This window comes from Cetorhinus maximus, chromosome 17 (assembly GCF_964194155.1).
Source record: "Cetorhinus maximus chromosome 17, sCetMax3.hap1.1, whole genome shotgun sequence".
Taxonomy (NCBI): Eukaryota; Metazoa; Chordata; class Chondrichthyes; order Lamniformes; family Cetorhinidae; genus Cetorhinus; species Cetorhinus maximus.
The window spans coordinates 13,254,283-13,277,063 of record NC_135895.1 but is presented as its reverse complement, the minus strand read 5'-3'; the positions used below and the strand labels follow the sequence as shown (position 1 = coordinate 13,277,063).

The window sequence follows — 22,781 nt, the reverse complement described above, 5'->3', positions numbered from 1 at the left end:
AATATTTTATCCTTAATGCCACTGTCCCTTTAATCCCAGGGACTTCAGTTTTGTTTTCAAGTATGTGGTGCTTTAATCATATGCCTTATCAAAACACATATGCACATCATCAAACGCACTATCTTGATACATGTGGTTCACCCATCAGAGCTAAAGGTGTACCTGTATCCAGTCATATCACTAAAGCTCAGGGTAAGAAGCTTTTCCACCAAATGAATGAAAGTACCACCCCTCCCCCAAAACCCCCACCCCTCCCCTCCCCTTACCCCCAGCAGAGTTTGAAACCAGCAAAAGATGGTTAATAAGATTCAGGAACATTTCACAAGTTACTGTAAGAGAAGTACGATGATCCAGCCTCAACACCATTTTCCACTGAACTAAAGAAGGCTATGCACAAAGGAAGATAGACTGAAGAATAAGTCCACGACTGTGATTAGATGGCCCCGTATTACAAAGCGGAGACACCAGCGACAAGATGTGATACCATCAAAATATCCAGATTTAAGCAGATAAAGATAAGACTGGCAACAAGCCTCCGTTGCTGCAACGAAGCTGGTGTCGACAAAGCTGACTCTGTTAGTCATCGGAAAACTTCATCTAACCACACTGCTTCCATCGTCTAAACCAAAAAGCACCATGCCAATTCTCAATGCCAAAGCTGGGGCAACCTCATCAATTTCAGAAACCTGGTTCATTCACGAATTAGTGTCAAACGTCTGAAAACATCTCAGACAGGACAAACTGCTGAAGAAGGCCATCTGGCTGCTTGATAACTGCCCTGTACACCCACCCAGAAAAGGGGGAACACCAGGTTGGAAGAGCAAATGTGTCAATCTGTCAGAAAACGCAACCTCAAAAATCCAACCCCTTGACCAAGGCGTCACATTGGCCTTCAAATGTGACGACAGGAGAGAACTGGTCAAGAGAATGTTGAACAGTTAAGGCAATCTGAAGAAACTCAGCGTTAAAGAGAGAACCAACATAGGCGGCCGTGCCTGGCGAGGAAGGATAATCAACTATATCAAATACTCTTAGGAAGACATCCTGGGTGCGCCGTTTGAGATAGAAAACAACAGTAACAACATGGAAGATTTCAGAGGCTTCACTGAAGATGAAATACTTGGAGGCGAGAAGCAAGTTGTGGACTACGATAGATTCATTCTACACCCAGCAAAGGCAGAGTCAAGGAATAAATGTGAACAATTAAAAATGGCTGATTTCTTCAAAACACACTAAAGACTGTGGATTTGAATTTTCTAATTGTACACGTATTCACACGTTTCTGTTACCAGAAGAAATAACATTTAATTTATTTGAATTGATTATCTTAATTTTGTTTGTTTACATCAGATCAGGTGGTTTGACCCTTTATGTGGCTGTTTTAACCAATACATCTGCAGTTCTGTGTTATTCTGGCTATTAGCTTGGCACTTTTTAAAGTATAACACAGCCTCGAGATAGGGACCATATTATAATGGGGTCCCAGCGTAATTCTTGCACCTTTCTGAAATTTGCTCCTCCATTTCCTTCCCAATATTTAGCAGCCTATAGTATATCCCAGCAGTGTGATGGTTCCTCTAATGATCCTTAATTCTAACCAAACAGATTCTATCTTTGAATCCTTGTTTTATTTTCCACACTCTGTGCTTTTGAGCACATACATTCCAAACTCAATCTTGTCTGTATTGGACTTCCCCTACTATTTCTGAACTAGTCTTTATTCCAGTGACATTTGTCCCTTCCAGTCCTTTGTGCAGCTTGTTTCTCCTCTCTGATGTTTGATCCCAGTGCTGTGGATGTTCATGCCAAATAAGTTTAAACGCTCTCGACATACCTTTATTTATGTCCCTCTGCTGGTATATCTCTGTATCACTGTACTCACTCTCACCTCTATGTGTCTCCCTTGATTTGAAGGTGAGAAGGAAAGTAAGTGGGAAAAGGGCTGAGGGAGCAGGAGGCAGACTTGCTGAGTTCGGAGGGCATGAGACGAAGCTAGAGAAAGATGCAAGTTCAGGGCTACAACAGGAGACAATTCTTTAATGAACTTGGTTGCGTGGGCTAGGGCAAGGGAGAGAAGTGGCAGAGGCTGTAATCAGATGGTCTCAGAGGTTATCGGGAGGCAGAGGTGTGAGGGTGGATGGGAATGTGGAATTCGAAATACAAACAAATCAGCCATGACCTTAATGAATGGCAGAGCAGGCTCAAGGGGCCAAATGGCCTACGCCTGCTCCTATTTCGTATGTTCATATCTTAGTGGCAAAGAAGTCCATGAGCTCCTTGTACGTGTTGGTGGAGGTGAGGGTGAAAGAGATGAGGAGAGTGCTTTAAGATAGTTCGCATTAGAGATGAAAAGCCAGGGTTATCTTAGGGCCTTGGTAGCTGAAAGAATAGCCCTCATTGGCGGGGCAATTAAAAGTGGGGATGGTCAAGGACAGAACTAGATGAGTACAGACATCTCGGACAGTTATGGGGCTGAAGGAAATAACAGAGATAGGGAGGAGTGAGGCTATAGACGCTTTAGTAAACAAGGATGAATTTTAAAATACAGGCAGCAGAATTTTGGATGACCTTGAGTTGATGGGGAATAGAATATGGGAGATTGGCCTTGAATGCATTGGAATAGCCAAGCCTAGAGGTGACAAGTGTATGAATGAGGGTTTCAGTGGCAAATGAGCTGAAGCAAGGACAGAATCTGGTGATGTTATGGAGGTGGAAATAGGCAGTCTTAGTGATGGTGCAGATATGTGATCTGAAGAGCATCTTGGGGTTAAAAATAACACCAAGGTTGTGAATGGTCTGGTTCAGCCTCAGGTCAGTTGCCAGAGAGAGGGATGGAATTAATAGCTAGGGAATGAAGATGTATAGGTACCGAAACCAATGGCTGCAATGATTTATCTTCCCGCTGCCACACTGTTACCTCTGGGGTCCCTTAAAGATCTATTCTTGGCCCCTCCTATTTCTCACGTACATGTTGTTGCTCGATGACATCACCATGTTCCACATGTATGCTGATGGCACCCGGCTGTACCTCATCACTACCTCTCACAATCTCACCACTGGCTCTGATTCCCCGACATCCAATACTGTGCAGAAATTTCCTCCAGTTGAGCATTGGGAAGGCTGACACCATGGTTTTCAGTCCCTGCCACAAACTCTGTTCCCTGTAGACTCCATTCCTTACCCTGGCCATCATATGAAGCTGAAGCAAACTACTCCTTAACTTGCCAACTTATTTGACTCAACCGAACATCCGATCGCACCTCCGCTCCATCAACACGACCGTTGACTTCCACCTCCATAACATCAGTCGTCTCAGTTCATCTGCTCCTGCCTCTGTTACCTTTCGACTTAACTCTTCCGACACACTCCTGGCTGCTCCTGCAAAGCGCATGTGGGGGCTTTATTCCATGAAAGATGCTACGAGAGGCCACAGAGGGATTTGAACACAAGGATGCTAAATTATAAAATGTGAGGTTTGGCTAGACGGGGAGGCAGTGTAGATTGACAAAATCAACAGGAGGTTGGGGAACAGCAGGTGAAGGGTGTCAGAATGGTCAGATCATCAGACAACGTTGCTGCATTTGTCCCGTGGCTGGACCTGGTCTGTCCTGAGATTCCCAGGGTCTGGAGAGGACTGAACACCAGCCTGGATTTTCATCCTCGAGGCGTGCAGGGGAAGTTGGGAAAATCCTAGGCTCAGCCTGCCTGCCTCGGGAGAAAGTTTGCACAAAGGTGGGATCTTTATTGCCAGGGACTGGGTGCGGACTGGAGTCAGGCCTGGGAAGAAGTGCAGAGGCAGCCACAGGAGCTGCCGGGTGCCAAGGTGGGCTGTGGAAAAGGCTCGCCTCGGTGCTGTGGGACTTTGTCCCAGTGAGAAAAAAACACAGAAGCCCTCCAGCCCTCACACCTCACACCACTTCACCCTCCGAACAGTCCCCATTCCCCATCCATGCTATCCCATGCCCCTCACTCACCCCCATGTCCCCTCATGCCCCCATTGCCAAATTCTGCCCTTCCACCCACCCTCTATGCCCTTCAAGAGTACCCGATCCCCAGAGGAAATGTTGTGTGAGTGACAGCTCAGAGTCTCAGATCTTTGTGGTCAATTTCATAATGTTTGTTGACATAGGTTAAGCAGTTTAAAGGGTTTGTTGTTTTTTTAACTTCAAAGGGCCTGGAAGATTAATACTTTTATTAGCTTGCTCCAACCTTTTGTTCCATTGGAGAAATTTATCAATGGATTACATTTTTTCAAAACATTTTTTTATGGATCCCATTATATATCATGGTTTTCATTGGTTACACAAAGTGTACAGGGGTCAATGGGCATGGAAGTGCCAGAGCTTGGCATAGGGACACCACAGGGACTGCAGCGGTTCGCCACCACCTTCTCGAGGGCAATTAGGGATGGACAATAAATGCTGGCCTAGCCAACGATGCCCTCACCCCATAAATGAATTTTAAAAAATGAAGGGACGTGGCGATGGGTGGAAGGGCAGAGCTTGGCATAGGGGGCATGAGGGGACATAGGGGGTGGGTGTAAGGGCAGAGCTTGGCATAAAGGAAATGAGGGTACATAGGGGGTAGGTGAAAGGTCAGAGGTTGACATAGGGGGCATGATGGGGCATAGGGGGTCGAAGGCGGGGGGCGTAGCTTGGCATAGGGGCCATGAGGGGTAACTTTTGAACTTACCTTTTAAAAGGTCCCTTCATGTAGACTAGGGTTCATGACTCCTCTGAGGGGCCGTGAACTACAACCCTTTAAAACCCTGGCCCGATTCCATGCAAATTGTGGAGGAGTAGGACAGGCCTAACTCCCGCAATGGAGCCGGCCAGGTCGGGTGTGCTGGATGTGGGCTTCCGAAGGGAACCAGCCCACGCCCTGTAAAGGCAATCCCGAAAATTAGACAGCCTGGAAATGGGGTGGGGAATCCTGAAGCCGGGACCAGCCCCACCGTTTTCAAAAGGCTCCCGAGTCATCCCGGCTCGGTGAAAATCCAGGCTACCCCGCGTGAGGCAGGTGAAGAAAATTTTAAAAAGGGAGGCGATAATAATAATGAGGCATCAGACGGGAGTTAATGTGTTGGGGCCTCGGTAGAAAACTGAGCCTGTGGGTCCGTGGAGCAACTTGTGAGTCATGTGATCGGAGACGGTATTTAATCTGGCTCCCAGCCAGTAAGAGGAGGGGAAAAAGCCAACTGTGCATGGGAAGGAAAAAAAAAACTAACATGAGTAACGGATTTCATCTGTGTAGTCTCTCCAGTTGTTCCTGCTGGACTAGCAACAGCAACAGCAGCAGCAGTAAGCTTTCTACAGACCTTGTGAGCTCTTGGCTGAAAACACACTGGAACTGTATCTGTTAAAAAGGGGGGGAAAAAATATCCTTCTCCCTAGTGCTGTGCATAAGAAGAGAAGAAATGTCCTGTCTTGGCAAGGTAAACCATCTGTCTGTGAATGAACCGGTTACACTGGAGAAAGAGGGATTCGTTTTCTTTCCTCTTCTGCAAGGCAGGCAAATTAAAGCTGCTTCATTTCACACTCGCCCTAACTTGGCGACTGATTACGCATCGATTCTGCTCTGATGTTGTTCCCCTCTCTGCCTTTCTTTGGCTGTCTGACACACCAGCTGTGAGAGATCAGAAAGGGGTGTAGCCTTGCTGAGTCCTGCAAGGTAGGAGGCCCCAGATGCCGATCTACTTTGCTGGGGATTGAATTCTTTCAAAGGGATTGTCTGTGTCTGTGTCTGTGTCTGTGTGTGTGTGAGCGTGTGTGTCTGTGTCTGTGAGTGTGTGTGTGTCACGGGGGAAGGGAGAGACAAGAAATCAGCGTCGTAGTGTTTACTTGAGAGTTTGACTGCCTGCGTCTGGCTTTAGTTAACTTTGACAAAAACTTCAAACAGATGGTTGCTGACTTTTCTCAGCCTTCCTTCGAACGAAGTTAAAAGTTTGAAGCCCCGGTGCTATTTCAGTCGCTATGTTAATGTATTCCCCGTTTGTCGCCGTCACTCTGTTAATGGCCCCAATCTTTTCTTCTTAGCCAGTCTCCCGGGATTGAGGGTGATTTCCATACACTCCAGTTCAATGGCTGCTGAGATGGCTGATAGGTTCAGTGCCTGTTCTGCAGACTCGGCTACATGTGGGGTGGGTGGTGCTCGAAGGGTCGGGTAGTTGGGTTGTTCGGAGGTTTGTGCGCTCAACCTGCCCTCCGCGTGTCCCTAATGAAGTCTCTCGATGTGTTTGGTGCCTTCCCGAATGACCCCCCCCATTCATTTTCATCAGCCACAAGCCAGGGACTCCCATGAGCCTGCGGCTATGTTTGACCTCTTCAGCGACGCTTTTAAGACATCCCGAAAGCATTTCCGCTGTCCTCCTGGGAGTAGCTGCTGTGACAGAGCCCTGAGTAAAGCTTCAGGAATCTGGTGTCAGACATACGGACAGTGTGTGCCGCCCAGCGGAGCTGGTTTTGAGTGATTAGTGCTCCGATGCTGGGCAGCTTGGCCTGGGAGAGGACGCTGCTGCTGGACCATCTTTCTTAATTGTGAAGGCACTGTTGGTGGTCCTTCTCCAGTGCTTTGAGGTGCCTGCTGTGGGTCCAAGTCTCTAAAGCAGAGGAGAGCGGGGAGCATTGCTGCCCGGTAAACCAGGACCTCAGTCTCAGGTTTGAGATCCCGATCCTCAAATACTCTCTTCCTCAGTCCACCAAAGGCTGAGCTGCTACAATGGAGGCGATGACCAATTTCATCGTCTTTTTGTCTGTCTTTGACAAGAGGAGGCTCCCAAGATACGGAAAATAGTCCACGTTTTCCAGGATTCCACCATTAATCGACGGGGAGTGGTGGGAGGTGTTGTGCTATGTGAGCTGGTTAGAAAGGACCTTAGTTTACCAGGTGTTTAGCGAAAGGAGTATTTTCTCACATTCTTCAGAGAATATTAACTCGGGGGCGGAGAGTGGGTGTGCGGTTTAGCGGGTCAGGTTCTGCCGAAATCATCAACGGGACCTGATTAGCATTTTTGTAATTTGTTCCCTAGCTGCAGCCCAATTGAGAGGCTGACTTGGTTGTCGGGCAGGTAGGCACCAGGCCACTACTGAGGAGCAAAGAGGAAAGGAGACATAGGGGGAAAGGAGGTGGGGACTGGTGGGAAGGCGTCAATAGGAGGGGCCAGAGAGATTGGAGGAGGAGAGGACAAAATATGGCGGGGGTAGCCTGTTGAGGTGAGAAGTGATCGCATGATGTGGAGGACAGCAGGAGGGCATCAGCTCACAGAGTGGAGGCAGGGTCTGAGCACTGGGGATGTTAATAGGTTTATTTGGAGGGGACAGAGGGCAAGCACTCCTGCTCCTCTTGGCTCACAAGCAGTGCTGGAAAAGCACTTACCTGTACCATGCAGCAGCCCTCGACACCTTTTAGCTGCCGGGTTTCACTCAGTAAGCCAGTGCTGAAGCTGAAACAGAGAAACTATCTGAGGCTCACAGCCTCATTAAAATATTAAACTGAAGGACCCGCCACTGCCTGGTAGCGGGTTGGTTTTCTGTCCCTGTTAAAACCGGATGTGGGCGGGTTCAAAGTAAACGGATTCAGGTTTGAAATCTCCCATCTGACCCAAAGCCCACCTGCTTTTGGGGGTGGGGGGGGGTTAAAATTACCCCCAAGGTGTCTCTGTTTATCACAGCACTGCTGATTTACGTAGCCACAGACATGTTGAGAACCAAAAGCCATTTAAAATGTCTGAGAATAAATTTTTAAAGGGCTGGGGTTAGAAAAAGTGATTGTGGGTCATCATTAAAAACTCAACTGATTCATAAATGCCCTTTAGTGAAGGAAATGTGCTGTCTACTCACCTGTGGGTCCAGACTCTTGTGAGCGTGATTGATCCTTAACTGCTGTCTGAAGTGATCTAGTAAGTTGTATTCAAGAAAGTGATGATTCACCACGGCCTTCGCAAGGACAATTAGGGATGAGCAATAAATGCTGGCCTAGCCAGCAATGCTCACATTCCAAGAATTTTTTTTTTTGGAGAAAAAGGTCAGGCTCACCAATATATAAAGAATTTTAAAAATGAAGACCAGGTTGTTTTTAAAGAAGTGGAAAATGAGAGCAAATACCTCTGGTGAATGAAAGTGGACTGCCACTCACTTCAACATGTGTTACATGACTGGAAGTGACTTACTTCAAATTAACGAGCGTTGATTTGCTGCCCTGTTTACATGCCAAGGAATTCACAAGAGAGCAAGTATCCAAATTGACGCTGAGTTTTGATTTCATGCTCGGGTAGTTTGCACAAAGGCTTTTCTTAGCACTCGTCAACTGCTAAAGGCTTCAGATGAGTACAAGGAAGGCATTTTGGTGGGCGGGTAGATGGGTTGAGGATTGGCATCTGAAACCTTCTCCATAAGGATTGAAATGAAAGACATTCGTAGAGGCAAGTCTCGAGGGGCATGGGGATTGGGCAGGCAAGTGGCGCTGAGGTCAAAGGTCAAACCATGATCTTAATGAATGGTGGAGCAGCCTCAAGGGGCAGAATGACCTACTCCTGCTCCTTTTTCTTGTGTTCTTTTAAGACTGATTCCGATGATGTATAGCACAGGCCTCAATTCCAAACTTGCTGTCATCTGTTGTGAGCTTGTATGTCGTCAATGTTCCTCAGAATCACAGTGTTGTTACAGCGCAAACAGAAGCCATTTGGTCCACCATGTCTGCACCAGCTCTCCGAATGAGCAACTCACCTAGTACCATTCCCCTGCCTTCTCCCCGTAACCCTGCGTATTCTCCCTTTTCAGATCACACTCTAATTCCCTTTTGAATGCTTCAATTGAACATGCCTCCACCACACTCTCAAGGCAGTGAATTCCAGCCCTTAACCACTCGCTGCGTGAAAAAGTTTCTCCTCTTATCACTTTTGCTTCTTTTGCTAATTACTTTAAACCTGCGCCCTCTTGTTTTCAATCCTTTCAGGAGTGGGAACAGTTTCTCCCTATCTACTCTGTCCACACCTCTCATGACTTTGCTTTGGGATGGGGGTATCTCTGTGGCCTGAAGGTAAAGGAAACCCGGATGGAATGAATAAAAAGCAAAATGCTGAGGCTGCTGGAAATGTAAAAGGGAAACAGGAAGCGCTCAGTCAGGCAACCTCTGTAGAGAGAGAAACAGAGCTAAGCCTGGAGTGGGGGATTGGAGGCTAGTGGACAGGCAGGGAATTGGAAGCCTCAAGGGGAATGGTTTGTTGGGGGGAGTAGGGAGCCCCCGATCATGGGGGTTGCTCAGGCCCGCTGTCGGATCCAGGAGGTCGGGGTAAAGACACTTGCCTTCTAGACCTGCCAAGAAAGGTGACCAACTCTCCCATATTTTAAGGGATTGTCCCTTATTTTGACCATTTGTCCCATGACCTTTTGTCCGGTATTTCTAAGACAGCCTGTGGGGGGCTGAAATAAAAACAAGAAGTGCTGGAAATGCTCAGCAGGTCTGGCAGCATCTGTGGAGCGTGAAGCAGAGTTAATGTTTTGAGTCCAATATGCCTCTTCTTTGGAGCAGAAGAGAGGTAGGAATGTGATGGGTTTTGTATTGTTGAAAAAGGAGGGGGGGCAGTTGGGGCAAAAAGGGACGGTCAGGGATATGTTAGAGGGCAGGGGAGGTTAACTTACAAAGATGTCATGGAACAAAAGGAAAGAGAGTGGGAATGGTAGTAGTAAAGGAACAAAGCATTGGTCGAGAGTAGGAGTTAATAGCAGAATAAAGGTCAGTGCTGTCTGAAAGCAAAATAAGGGAACAAGATACAGGCTGGCACTAGGGGGAAAAAAATACGAAATGGAGGACAGAGTTCATGGTCTGAAGTTCATGGTTTTTGAACTCAATGTTGAGCCCAGAAGACCATAAAGCGCTAATCAGAAGATGATTTTCCTCAAACCTGCGTTGGGCTTCACTGGAATTGTGGGAGCCTGAGCCTGCGAGTCTCAGTTGAATGATTTGAGCTGGACTGTAAGACTGTGAGTTGGCCAGGAGAGAGAGAGACGATAATGTTGTGACTCCACAAAATAAGTAAAAGTTTTCTCTTATTACACCAGAAACCACCTCCGACCAACCCCCTCCCCGCCTTCATGCTCACCAGGAACCCCCTTCATTCAATTGGTCACCAGCACACCCCTCCTTCCACTCTCAGTCCCAGGGTCAAATGTCCCTTATTTTACTTCATAAGAGTTGGTCATCCTGCTGCCAAGTCCTTGCCTGATGTAGCTGCCAGACTTCCCGAGGTTCGGCAAACTTGGCCGACAACAGTTAAATGTAAAAAGCTGAATGATGATAAGGTTCAAAGCCTTAGATAAAGCAGGAAGTGGGTGGGCTTAGATTGAAAATCTGATTTTTAAGACTTTAACCTTACCTCCCCACCACCCCCCAACACACCCATCATCCCCCCCCAATCTGACCCAAACCGGCCTTTCATTCTGGTTAAAGTTCACGCCAGTGTTTCAGTTTGATGACCTTTCTTCAGAACTGGAAAATGTTAGGGGGTTTTAAGCAAAGGCAGGGCCAGGCCAAAGAGGGATGGTAGGAAAAGAAAAAAAAAACGGAGAGACGGGTGGAGGACAGGAGTGATTAAACGACAGAAGGGATGATGGTGTAAAGCAAAGAAAGGGAGTGATAATGGGACATTAGAAGAAACAGAATGGCTTCAGAAGAGATGTAAATGATTATAGAATTCCTAAGGGAAGATGAAAGCAAGGGTTAAAACCTAAAGTTGTTGAACGAGTGAAAGAAATGCTTGATTTTGCCTGAACTCCTTGTTGACCTGATGAGACTGAAAAGAGGTGTAAATCAATGTCTGCAGCAGCTGTACTGGTGCTAATCACAAAATACTTCAGCTACTCTGCAGAGTAGGGATTGAGTCTGCCCCAGGTGGAGGGTGATGAGATGGGCACAGTATATGATCACATTCTGGCTATCTTTCCTTTTAAATTGCACTCATAACTGATGATCTAATTACTAACTTCAAGTTGCAAACTGGTGATTTGTTATGAAGTGGGTTTTGCAGTTTGAATTGCTGCCAATGCTGTTTATGAAGTTCTAAACTCTTCTTGCAAACAGCAACAGCCATAACTTATTGAGACTGGAATTTGATAGCTCCACTTGCCGAGCAGCAAGGGCAGGCTAGACCTCGGGTTTAAAATCACATTCCCCCCAACAGTGCTGCCCTCCACCTGTACTGTACTGAAAGTGTCAACCTAGAGTTTGAACTCTGGTCTCTATGTTAGGACCTGAACTACCAACCTTCTGGTTCAGAGGTAAGAGTGCTACCCACTGAGCTACAGATGACAAACACGTAATGCAAATAGATTCTGAACTCCCAGATTTGCGTTGAGCATCGTGAGGTAGTAACACTAGGATGCAATAATGGTGGGCGTGGATCTGTCACTGGTATTGGTAAAAATGGGAGCAAGTTAAGTGGATAAATTAAGACTGTGCATTAGCACATCATTAAAATTAATTGGTTTAAGTGTGATTATTCCATTAGAATGTCAAAGAGAAAGGAATTACAGTGCTGTGCGTAAAGAACAGAGGAGTGGGATTAATTTGATAACTGAAAGAGCCACCACAGCCATGATGGGCAGAATGGCCGCTTTCTATGCTGTGTTATCCTATGTTTCTATTATCTTTAATTTGCTTATTCAATGCACAGATGGCTTAGGGCAAGCTGTCAACAGCAGGTGCTATACAAAAGTGATGGATCAACGCTCTGGGGAAGCTGTTTAGAAGTGATTTTTGTTGAGGTGCTTTTTGCTTACTGTTTGCCTATCTTTTTCACTTCTATCAAGTTCAGGGCAACACTGCTTTTTTATTACCTTCAAGCTGGAAAATAGTGGGATTGAGTCCAACTCCAGGGTTTGACTTGTGTAATTTAAACCGACCTAGAATGCTTGAATGGAATTTTAACACGTCTTCGTAACTCTTTGCAATGACTGTTAGAAGGAGCCGGAAGGGAACGTGAGACAAATTCTCAACCTTAAAAATTAGTAAAACCTCAAAAGAATGTGCCCTTGAAACATCTGATCGAAATACTCCTCTTAAAATTGATCTTCTATTTTGACTGATCTTCATGATGTGAAGCCAGAGGCCTAACAATAGTGGTGCTTTGCTGTACCCAAGCATCTAACTCTTCAGGCGTATTTATTAACATCTTCATAATTGGCATGTTTAGCACTGTGAAAACCTTGACTTTAAGCTTGATTAAGGTCAGAAGAGTGATTACCACCTTCATCTTTTGCTCTCAGAAGCTTGGCCTGCAGATAGGCAAGGTTTCCCCCTGCAGTAGAACGATAAGGCAGATGTTGCTAACTCCCTCAGATGCAGCTGTCATGGTTAAAACTACGTGCAAAACATGAGCACAGAAAACCTTCTTTGATTTTTTTTTTAGACAGCATAAATGCCAGCAGCTCCCTGAAGCAGGGATTTAAAAAGCTGAGATGTTAATGGATGTGCTTAAAAACACATACAATTGTGATCCGCTTTAAATAAAAATGCTGAGATTAACGTACAGGGGATCAGACATTCATTTACCTTCAGTTGAACCAGTTTGAGTTGATGAGCACCTTGTGATGGCTCTATATTTTCAGAACATAATTCTGGGAGGAGAGAGGTGCATCTGAAGAGAAAGAGATTAGTGTAGAAGATTATGTGCTATTGTGTTTAAAATGTGGAAAATGTTTGACAGGCTAGATAGAGGAACCATTTCCTCAGAGACGGGAAAATGTTGTTTTCCTTAGAGCACTGAAGGCTAGAGGAGGTTTGATATAATTTGTGACGCGTTTGGGTGAAGTAAATAAAGATAAACTGGCTGAATCTTCGATGACTAGAGGTGATTTTTTTTAAGGCAATTGGCAAAAGGAAAAAGGCAACATGCTGAGGAAAAGCTGTGGTTAGGATTTGGAATGCGCTGTCTGATAGTGGAAACAAATTCAGTCGTGGCTTAAAAAGGGGATTGGATAATTCAGAATGAAAAAAGCAGTAAAAACTGGGAAATAAGAATACTGGTCCGATCTGGTCTTGTATACCTTAAAATGGAACACCAGTAAAAACTGGGAAATAAGAATACTGTCTTTTTTTTTGTTTCTGGGAAATACTTAAAAGGGGAAAAAATTGCAGGGATATGGAAAAAGAGAAGGGGAGTGGATCTCACCGGATTACTCTTCAAAAGAGCCAACGCAGCCTTGATGGGCCAAATGCCCACCTCCTGTGCTGTGTTATTCCATGATTGCCTGGTGTTTTTCTACATTCCTTAACATGTGCTTCTTGTTTTAAATGGAGTAAAGGGTCAGGTAAATGGCTGGAGAAATGGAAACTCCTGAATGTGACTGGCAAAGACCCCAGAGAGTAAGAGGGAGAAAGAGAGAGAGAGAGAAGAAATAAATTGTCAGCATCTGAAGGTCGACAGGAAGTACCTGAGGCTGTAGGGTCCTCAGTCACTCAGGAACTACGCAATTATAGTTAAAAGTGTCTGTACTGCCCGAAGGCTCAATGCAAGTCTGGAAAGGCAGTGTCTGTGATTTATGAAATGTATTCCCTTCACTAATTGACAGCCAGCCACTCTTAAAATGATTTATAATTCATGTTTTACATATGCTTGAGTAAAACATGAATTGTTCGTATTTTAAACACGGGAAAGAAAGAAGCATTTCTTGCATTTACCGACAAATCTAATACAGCAGAGGAGATCAGTGAATGTAAAGTCATGTCATTTCCTCATTCTGAATGTTAAGCGTAAATACAAGGGAAATCCTTAAAGACACTTTCACAGGACTAGGTCAACTCGGAAAAGGGATAAATGGTTCAGTCCTAGTTGCAGTCGATTAGTCTAAGTTCCCCATGTCTGCCTATCTTAAAACCAGGTCGTCTGATAGACACAATCCTGCTTGGCAGTCACTCACTGTGATTTCCTTGTGATGGATTGAATTTTTTCTGGCCATTTGAAGAAAGGTTTTTTTTAAAAATAGAAATGAACACCATGTAGATTAAGACAGAGACTACGCACATCAAAATAACAAGCGCATTTAAAATCTGGACAATTAGTAATCTCCCCACTCCACCGCCATTATGGATAAACAATGCAATCTATCACTGTCCACCATGTGACTGTTCAGCCGTATACCATAGTTCGACCTGCAATGGGGACTCCCCTGTTCTTCGTCAAAATCGTGCTGTGGGATCTTTTACATCCACCTGAAAGGGTTGAGGGTTTTTTTTTGTCTCATCCAAAAGACAGCATCTCCTGCACTGCAGCACTCCCTCTGTGTTAGGGTGAGTGTTTCACTCGAGTCTCTTGAGTGAAGTTGAACCCACAACCTCCTGATTCTGAGGTGAGAGTGCTAAAACTGAGCAAGGTTGACATGACCTTCTGACTTGCTGGCAGGCCGTCCATCTAAAAGGTTAGGGGTGGGTGGGACGAGGGATGGGGGGTGGTGGGGAGGGTGGAAAGGTACTAATCTACTTAAACTGTAACGCGCAAGTAACAATGAAATCTTGACAAGTAGATGAATTGAAGCTACATCGTCAACTGTCCACAGGATGCATTTCACTGAGCTGGGAATACTTGCTGAAGTAAATGCTCTCCTGCTTCTTCTGATGGATGAGACCATCAATCCCAGTGGTTAAAAAGCTCAGAAATCAAGACTGATGAAAGGCAAAAATGACCACTGGTGTTCTGAAAATAGCTCATCGTCAAAGTAGAACATCAACAAATAGGCAGTGGGGCACCAGGCTGTCAAGGAGGACAAAGGCAGATTGAGTCATCGTCCTCTGGACAACATTGTACCAGCTGGAAAAGAATTCCAGCTTGGCTAAAGCTCCTCCTCCACTAAAAGAGGCACAATCTTCTGACAAAGGAAAATATTCATAGGTTGAATGTGCAATTCTCTGTTAGAAGATCATAGGAAGGCCGCCATTCAATTAATTCCTGGGTGATCTGTGGCCTAACTCCTTTGTCCCATACCCCTTAATATCTTCAGTTCGCAAAAATCTATCAATTTCAGATTTAAAATGAAGAACTGACCTGGCATCAATTGCTATTTGTGGAAGAGAGTTTCAAACTTCTAATACCTTTTGTAGAAGCGTTTCCTAATTTCACTCCTGAAACGTCTGGCTCTAATTTTTAGACTCTGTCCCCTGGTCCTAGACTCCCCAAGCAGCGGAAATAGCTTCTCCCCATCTACTCTATCTGTTCCCCTTATTATCTTGAAAACGTCGATCAGATCATTCCATAGCCATCTAAATTCCAGGAAACACCTCCCGATTTTGAGCCATCTTGCTTTGTAATTTAACCCTTGGAGTCCAGGTATCATTTTAGAATGTTTACACTACACTCCCTCCAAGGCCAATATATCCATCCTAAGCTGTGTTGTGCAAAATTTCTCACAGTGCTTCAGGTGTGGTCTAACAGGGCTTTGTACAGCTGAAGCATGACTTGTACCCCCTTATGTTCTAGTCCTCTAGATATAAAGACCAGCATTCCATTAGCCTTTTTGATTATTGCCTGAATCTGTTCACGACATTTTAATGATCTGTGTACCTGGATCTCCAAATCTCTTTGGACTGCCAACGCTTCTAGTTTCTCACCATTTGGAAAGCACCCTCTCCTATCCTTTTTTAAGTCTGAAGTGGGTGGCCTCCCATTTTCCTACATTGGAATCCACGTGCCATAGTTTTACCCATTCACTTAATTTCTTTGTAATGTTATGCTTTCATCTGCACTGCTTACGATGTCTCCTATCTTTGTGTCATTAGCAAATTTGGATACATGGATTTCTATCCCATAATACAAGTCATTAATAAAAGCAGCAAATGGTTGATTGACCCTTGTGACACACTAGTCATGTCCTGCTATTATCCCTAATCTTTAGCTCCTGCCACTCAGGCCATTTTCTAAGCAAGTCAATAATCCACCTTCAATTCCATGAGCTTTAACTTTAGCTAACATCTCTTATGAGGGACTTTATCAAATGCCATCTGGAAGTCCATATAAATAACAGCCATTGACATTCCCCTGTTCACTAATTTGGGCACTGCTTCAAGAATTTCAATCAGGTTTATCAGCCATGAACTATCCTTTACAAAGCTATGTAGCTCCCTCTGATCAGCAGTCAATTTTCAAGATGTTCAGTATAGAGCCAGCAATTTCACAACAGATGTTTGGCTGACAGATCTACAATTCTCTGGTTTCCCTCCATCACCTTTCTTAAATAGCGAAATGACATGCATGATTTTCCAATCTAAAGGAACGGTTCCCAAGTTGAGAGAAGTTTGGAAGATTATAGTTCAGGCATCTGCAATGTTCCCACTGTTATGATCCCAGGTGATGTTACTACTGGACAAGTTAGATCCCGGGGTGGAACTGGCTTGATAGACCCTAACTTTTATTTTTTGTTCAGAAGCATGGAGGGTGGCTACTGAACAGAGTCGCAGAGTCCAATGATGAATGTTTATCAAAAGAATAAAACATTTATTAAACAAGAAAAAGATGAACTATATTACACTACTCCTTCACCCACAGCTATACCTTTACAGATATATACAGATTCATAAGGATAATGCAATTTACAAAATCTATCTTAAACTCTAATATTCAAAATAAGTATACAGTCCATGTAAACCAATAGGTGACCTGTGGTTGGACACCCCACACTCTGAAACCAAGTGACAGATGCCGCCCAAAGCAGATGCTATGACTCTCTCAACAACTCCCCCCAGATGCTTGTCGTACCATGAGCCAACCGGTCTGACTGGACTCTGTCTTTCTCCCGAGGATTTCCAATCTCAACCCTTGAAGAACACACCTTGGAATTTTCTCCCAAGCTACGCTTTCGCTTGGACATCTTCAACAAGGATCCATCTCCAGGGTTTCAACCTCTCCTTCTGATGTTCCTCTCCCCTGGAACACCACGTGCATTCAAACTTCACCTCCCATGCACTCTCTCAGATACTCAGCCATGCCACAGAACACCACTGCTTCTCAGGCCCGTAGTAAGGAGTCACCAACTTTTGGCTGTCTTCTCAGATCTCCTGGCTTCTCGCAAGCCCACTTTGCTTTGACTCTGTTCCCTGCAGCTTTCACTCTTTAATTCAAAGCTTTTTTGTCTTCTCCTTACTTTAACTTCACTAGACAGGATCTTTTTTAAGATTCCTGTCCTTGTCCTTTGCCTTAACTTCTTGGGATCTTTCTCCTTTTCCTTTAGGACCTGCTCCCTGCAGTTCCCTCTCCCAGTAGACTGCTAACAAATTTGCATCTCCCTTGAGACCCAGAACTCACTGGACATTCACTGTTACTTTAACTTTAGATCAACTCATCTAAGATTCTTAAACTTTTTTTTCTCAGCAATCTGCTGGCATGTCCAACTAGAGAGAGACTTAAGCTGCTCCCTTCACCTTAGAGCATAATTACCAACTGAACTCAAACTGCTTCCTGTTTCTCTGGCTGGGATTTTTTTGTGCCTGCCAGCGTCGGGCATGTTCGGTGGCATGAGTGGACAATATGGCATGATCGGTTTCGCGACGGCGTGAAACCTGTTTACGATCATCCACTCAGCCCACCAATGGCAGGCCGCGTTCTCCGCCATCAGACATCGGGAGCCTCATTACGATACATCAGCATATCATTATTAAGCCTGCCTGCCGGAATCGTCCCCTCCCCACTGGATCATCTGCCCATGTCAGCGGCAAAACACACCAGTGTAGAACACGTCTTGACAACTGTGATGTGCAAAAGTCAAGATTACCGCCAGGGCCTTGCTCGCATTACAGACATCTGAGGAGCAGAAGGTGCTGGAGCCCAACACCAAAGGCTAATGAGGTAGTCAATGTGCTGCTGTTAATTTTCCAAAATTTGCTAGATCCTGGAAAGGTTCCATCAAACTGGAAAGTAGCAAATATGACCCCTCTATTCAAGAAGGGAGGGAGGCAGAAAATGGGAAACTGTAGGCCAGTTAGTTTGACGTCTCTCGTGGGGAAGTTATTAGAATCGATCATTAAGGAAGTTATAGCTGGGCACTTAGAAGAGCTCAAGGCAATTGGGAAGAATCAGGACGGTTTTGTGAAAAGAAAATCATGTTTAACCAACTTATTGGAGTTTTTGAAGGAGTAACATGCTCAGTGGATAATAAGGGGAGCCTGTAGACGTGCTGTACTTGGATTTCCAGAAGGCATTTGATAAGGTATCACATCAAAGGTTATTACAGAAAATAAAAGCACATGGTATAGGGGGTAACATATTAGCACGGATAGAAAATTGGCTGGTTGGCGGAAAGCAGAAAGTATGCATAAATGGGTCTTTTTTGGATTGGCAGGATGTGACAAGTGGGGTCCCACAGGGGTCTGTACTAGGGCCTCAACTTTTTACGATTTACATCAATGACTTAGATGAGGGGAGTGAAGATATGGTGGCTAAATTTGCAGATGACACAAAGATAGGTAGGAAAGTATGTTGCGAGGAGGACATGAGGTTGCAGATGGATATAGATAGGTTGAGTGAGTGGGCAAAGACCTGGCAAAGGGAGTTTAATGTGAGAAAAAAGTTGTTCACTTTGGCAGGAAGAACAAAAAAGCAGAGTATTGCTTAAATGGAGAACGGCTGCATAATTCCGAGGTGCAGAGGGATCTAGGTGTTTCTAGTACTGAGTCACAAAAGGTTAGTATGCAGATACAGCAATTAATTAAGAAGGCTAATGAAATGCTATCCTTTATTACGAGAGGGATTGAACATAAAAGTAAGGATGTTATGCTTCAGTTATACAGGGCATTGGTGAGACTGCACCTTGAATACTGTGTGCAGTTTTGATACCCTTATTTAAAGAAGGATGTAAATGCATTGGAGGTGGTTCAAAGGAGGTTTACTAGATTGATACCTAGAATGAGTGGATCGTCTTATGAGGAAAGATTGGACAGACTGGGTTTGTTTCCACTGGAGTTTAGAAGAGTGAGGGGTGATTTGATTGAAGTATACAAGATCCTGAATGGCCTTGACAAGGTGGACATCGAAAGGATGTTTCCTCTTGTGGGTGAGTCCAGAACTAGGGGGCACTGTTTTAAAATTAGGGGTCACCCTTTTAGGACAGAGATGAGGAGAATTTTTCTCTCTCAGAGGATTGTGCGACTTTGGATTTCTCTGCCTCAGAAGGTAGTGGAGGCGGGGTCACTGAATATTTTTAAGGCAGAGGTAGATAGATTCTTGTCAGGCAAGGGAATCAAAGGTTATCGGGGTTAGACTGGAATGTGGAAATTGAAACACAAAAAGATCAGCCATCATCTTATTTAATTGTGGAGCAGACTGGAGGGGCCGAATGGACTACTCCTATCCCTGTTTCTTATGTTCTTATAGTACACTGGAGGAATGTCCACAGCATGCTGGGTGGATTCTCATGGACATGGATCTACTGCAAAGCAGCTCACAGAAGTTGGATAGTTACTGTTGATGCTCACAAGGGGTGATGGTCAATGGGGTGGGAGAGGAAGGGCTAGGATAGGCTGGGAGAGGATCAGGTGTCGGGGGGGTGAGGTTGGGTGGGGGAAAATGAAGGTGTCAGAATGGGGTGAGGTTGGGAGGGGGGAATGAAGATGTCAGGATGGGGTGAGGTGGGGGGATATTAAGGTGTCAGGATGGGGTGAGGTTGGGAGGGGGGAATGAAGATGTCAGGATGGGGTGAGGTGGGGGGATATTAAGGTGTCAGGATGGGGTGAGGTTCGGAGGAGGAATGAAGATGTCGGGGGGGAGGTTGGGGGTGGAGGGAGAATGGTGGGGAGGAAGGGGTAACAAGGATAAGAAGGCAACTGGGGAGGTAGGTGTAAGGGGGGCGGGTGAAAGGTTCAAGGGGAGGAGTGCAAAGAGGGGACGGTGTCCAGAGGGAGGAAGGTGGAAAGGGGAGGGTGTTCAGGGGGAGGAAGAGTGTGGAGAGGGGAGGGTGTTCATGGGGAGGAAGAGTGTGGAGGGTGGAAGGGGTGTGGAGTGGGGGGATGTGCAGGTGAACGTGCAAAGGAGGGGTCAGATAGGTCCATGTCTGCCTCCTGGGGAGTGAACTGAGGGTGGGGCTGGTAGGTAATGGAGGGGAGGTGGAATGTGATGCTGGTGAGAGGGGGTCATCTGTGATGGGGGAAAGGAAATGGGTGACTGGAGGAGGGTAAAGGATGGGGGAAAACCGAATCAGCATGATGCTGTCCAAATCGAGAGTCGTGGTGATCGAGATCATGTGTTGCATGGGAGTGTGAGCAGTGGGTGGGCGGCGATGCAGGTGGACAACTGAAAGCAAATTCCAGCAAACAGCATTCAAAACGCTTAGGACATCGAGATGAGTGTGACATGGGAAGGATCTGTGTGTGTGGGAGAGTGCTTGCACGAGGCCACACACACACACTTTTCCCTCTAGAATCACTCATGGGCCAGCTGCTCCCTCTACAGTGGTGGGTCTTCTAGGCTGCTTATTTCCACCTCTTCACTGGAGGAGGAGTCCTCTTGGCTGCAGATGAGGACGTGGATGGAGCTGAGGGACTGGCTGGCTGAGGGTGTCGGTCCCTTGGCAGAGCTCCCTGTGAACCAAAGTAGAGATAAGTAGTGCATGGCAGCAGAGTCACATGCAGGAGAGAGAGGGCACTCACAGTTGGGTTGAGAGAGGGATGATGTGATGCAGGATCCTCACGAGGGTGTTCGCCGCTGACCTCACCGTCATCACAGGCATGGTCCATGTCCTCACAATGGCACACTCCTCAAAGTGAGTGAGGGGCCTAATGTGGGCCACTTCACCCCTGATCCGGGACCTGGCCCAGCTATGTGAGCAGGCTTCTCCTGCAAGAAAACAGATGGCGAGAGTGTGAGCAGGATACATGGCACTGCGTGGAATGTTTATGTTGTGATCGGAGCCATGGACGGCCTGAGGATGTGAGCTCGAGAGGATATGAGCCTCATGGAGATGTGAGGGCGTGTGTGAGAGTTAGTGGTGTTGTCCCTTGATGTGTGAGAGCCCTGTGGACGTGTGATGGGTTTGTGAGTGTGAGAGTTGAGAGTGATGAGAAGAGTGAGTTACCCTGGCGGAACGGATGAGACCATTCATTCTGCAGCGGCACTGGGTGGCTGTCCTCTGTTGCAGGGCGCTGACCACCACTGTCACCGCCTCCCAAGCTTGGCTGGTAACGCCACTGTCCATCCTGCAGCCAGAGTGAGGGTAGAGGACATCCCGGCGGACCTCAACGGCATCCAAAAGGCGCTCCAGTGATGCGTCGCCAAACCTGGGGGCTGTAGTCTTCTTGCCTTTCGTCCACACCTTCCCTGCAGTAGTCATGGGCTGGAAGCACTGAGATGTGTGCCGCACCTGGACTTTAAATATGGCACCTGGTCACCACCACCTTCTCAAGGGCAACTAGGGATGGGCAATAAATGTTGTTCAAGCCAGCGAAGCCCACATCCCATGAATGAATTAAAAAAGACACAACTACACATATAACTTACTTAAAACTATGTCTAGTTCCTAACACCCACCTATTTCTTTTGAAACACTGGGATGGGAACCCCAACTGATCCTGGGGATTGGTGCGTCTTTAGTGTCACTGTTTTCTCAGTTACCGTGATTTTGCTTATTTTTGGTGAGTCTATGTCCTTGATTCAATATTAGTTTCCTTGGGATATCTGGCATGCTGACTTTCTATATCTACAGTAAATTATGATTTTTAAAAATTCTTGGGTGTTGCTGTCTGGGCCAGCATTTATTCCCCATCCCTAGTTGCCGTTGAGAAGGTGGTGGTGAGCTGCCTTCTTGACCCGCTGCAGTCCATGTGGTGTAGGTACATCCACAGTGCTGTTAGGGAGGGAAGCCTAGGATTTTGGCCCAGTGACAGTGAAGGAGTGGTGGCGATACAGTTCCAAATTGAAATGCAAAATAATTATTCGGCATGCCCGCAATTTCCTTATTTTCAATGACAAGGTCAGCAATATCAGTTATTAAGGGGTCCCGCTCTTAACCACTCTTTTCTCATTATATAATTGAAGTTTTTTAATTTTGATATCCCTTGTGAATTTTTTCAAACTCCCTTCTTGTAGCTCTTACTATCTGTTTTGCCACCCATTTGCTGTTCTTTGCATCTTCCCCATTCACCAGGACCTGTGCATTTTGTGTGTGTTTTTGTATGCTTTTTATTTTAGTTTTAAGTTGTCCCTTATCTCTCTTAGTCAGCCACTTCTGTTTTTTTTTGGCAAGTACTGCTCTTGCCTTTTAGGGGTATAAACTGGTTCTGTATCACATTACATTACATTCTTTGTTGAAAACCTCCTGCTGATCTTCCGTTATATTATCCATTAGCAGATTTTCTCAGCTTACCATGGATGATGTCTCATCCCATTGAAGTCAGCCTGAACTAAATCTAGAATCTTGCTGAAAAAAGTGACGCGCTGTCTAAGCTTTTCATCTTGCACGCATCAGGACAGATCATAAGATTACCAAAAGTAACGGGAACAAATTTTATACCGCATGAGAGGAGAGTTCTGATTGGTTGGCAAGTGGACTCTGATTGGTAGAGGCGTTGCCATTGAGAATGCAGCAGGGGACTGTCAACTTCCAAGCTTCATTCAAATTCAAAGCAGGCAGGTCGATTCTAATTGGTCGAGGCATTGCCATGGGCAACGAACCAGGGAATGGCTGTTCCCCAAGCTTGCAGCCCATCCCAACATTACAGTTCCTTCCTGTCCTGCTACTGGTGCTAGTGCCCTATGAAATGAAGCTTCTCTATCCCACATCACTGCTTCAGCTCCTTGTTCACCTCCCTAA

At 45.7% G+C, this 22,781-nt stretch overlaps 1 protein-coding gene across 1 annotated transcript in view; it reads left to right on the top strand.

Annotated features, from left to right (window-relative positions):
• Positions 1 to 5,222: 5,222 nt before the first annotated feature.
• Positions 5,223 to 22,781, top strand: part of st6galnac3 (ST6 (alpha-N-acetyl-neuraminyl-2,3-beta-galactosyl-1,3)-N-acetylgalactosaminide alpha-2,6-sialyltransferase 3) — a 234,216-nt gene continuing 216,657 nt past the window's right edge. The window contains exon 1 of the mRNA XM_078560733.1: positions 5,223 to 5,434. Within this exon, the coding sequence (XP_078416859.1) occupies positions 5,417 to 5,434 (18 nt within the window). The 5' untranslated portion in view covers positions 5,223 to 5,416. The remainder of the gene's footprint in view (positions 5,435 to 22,781) is intronic.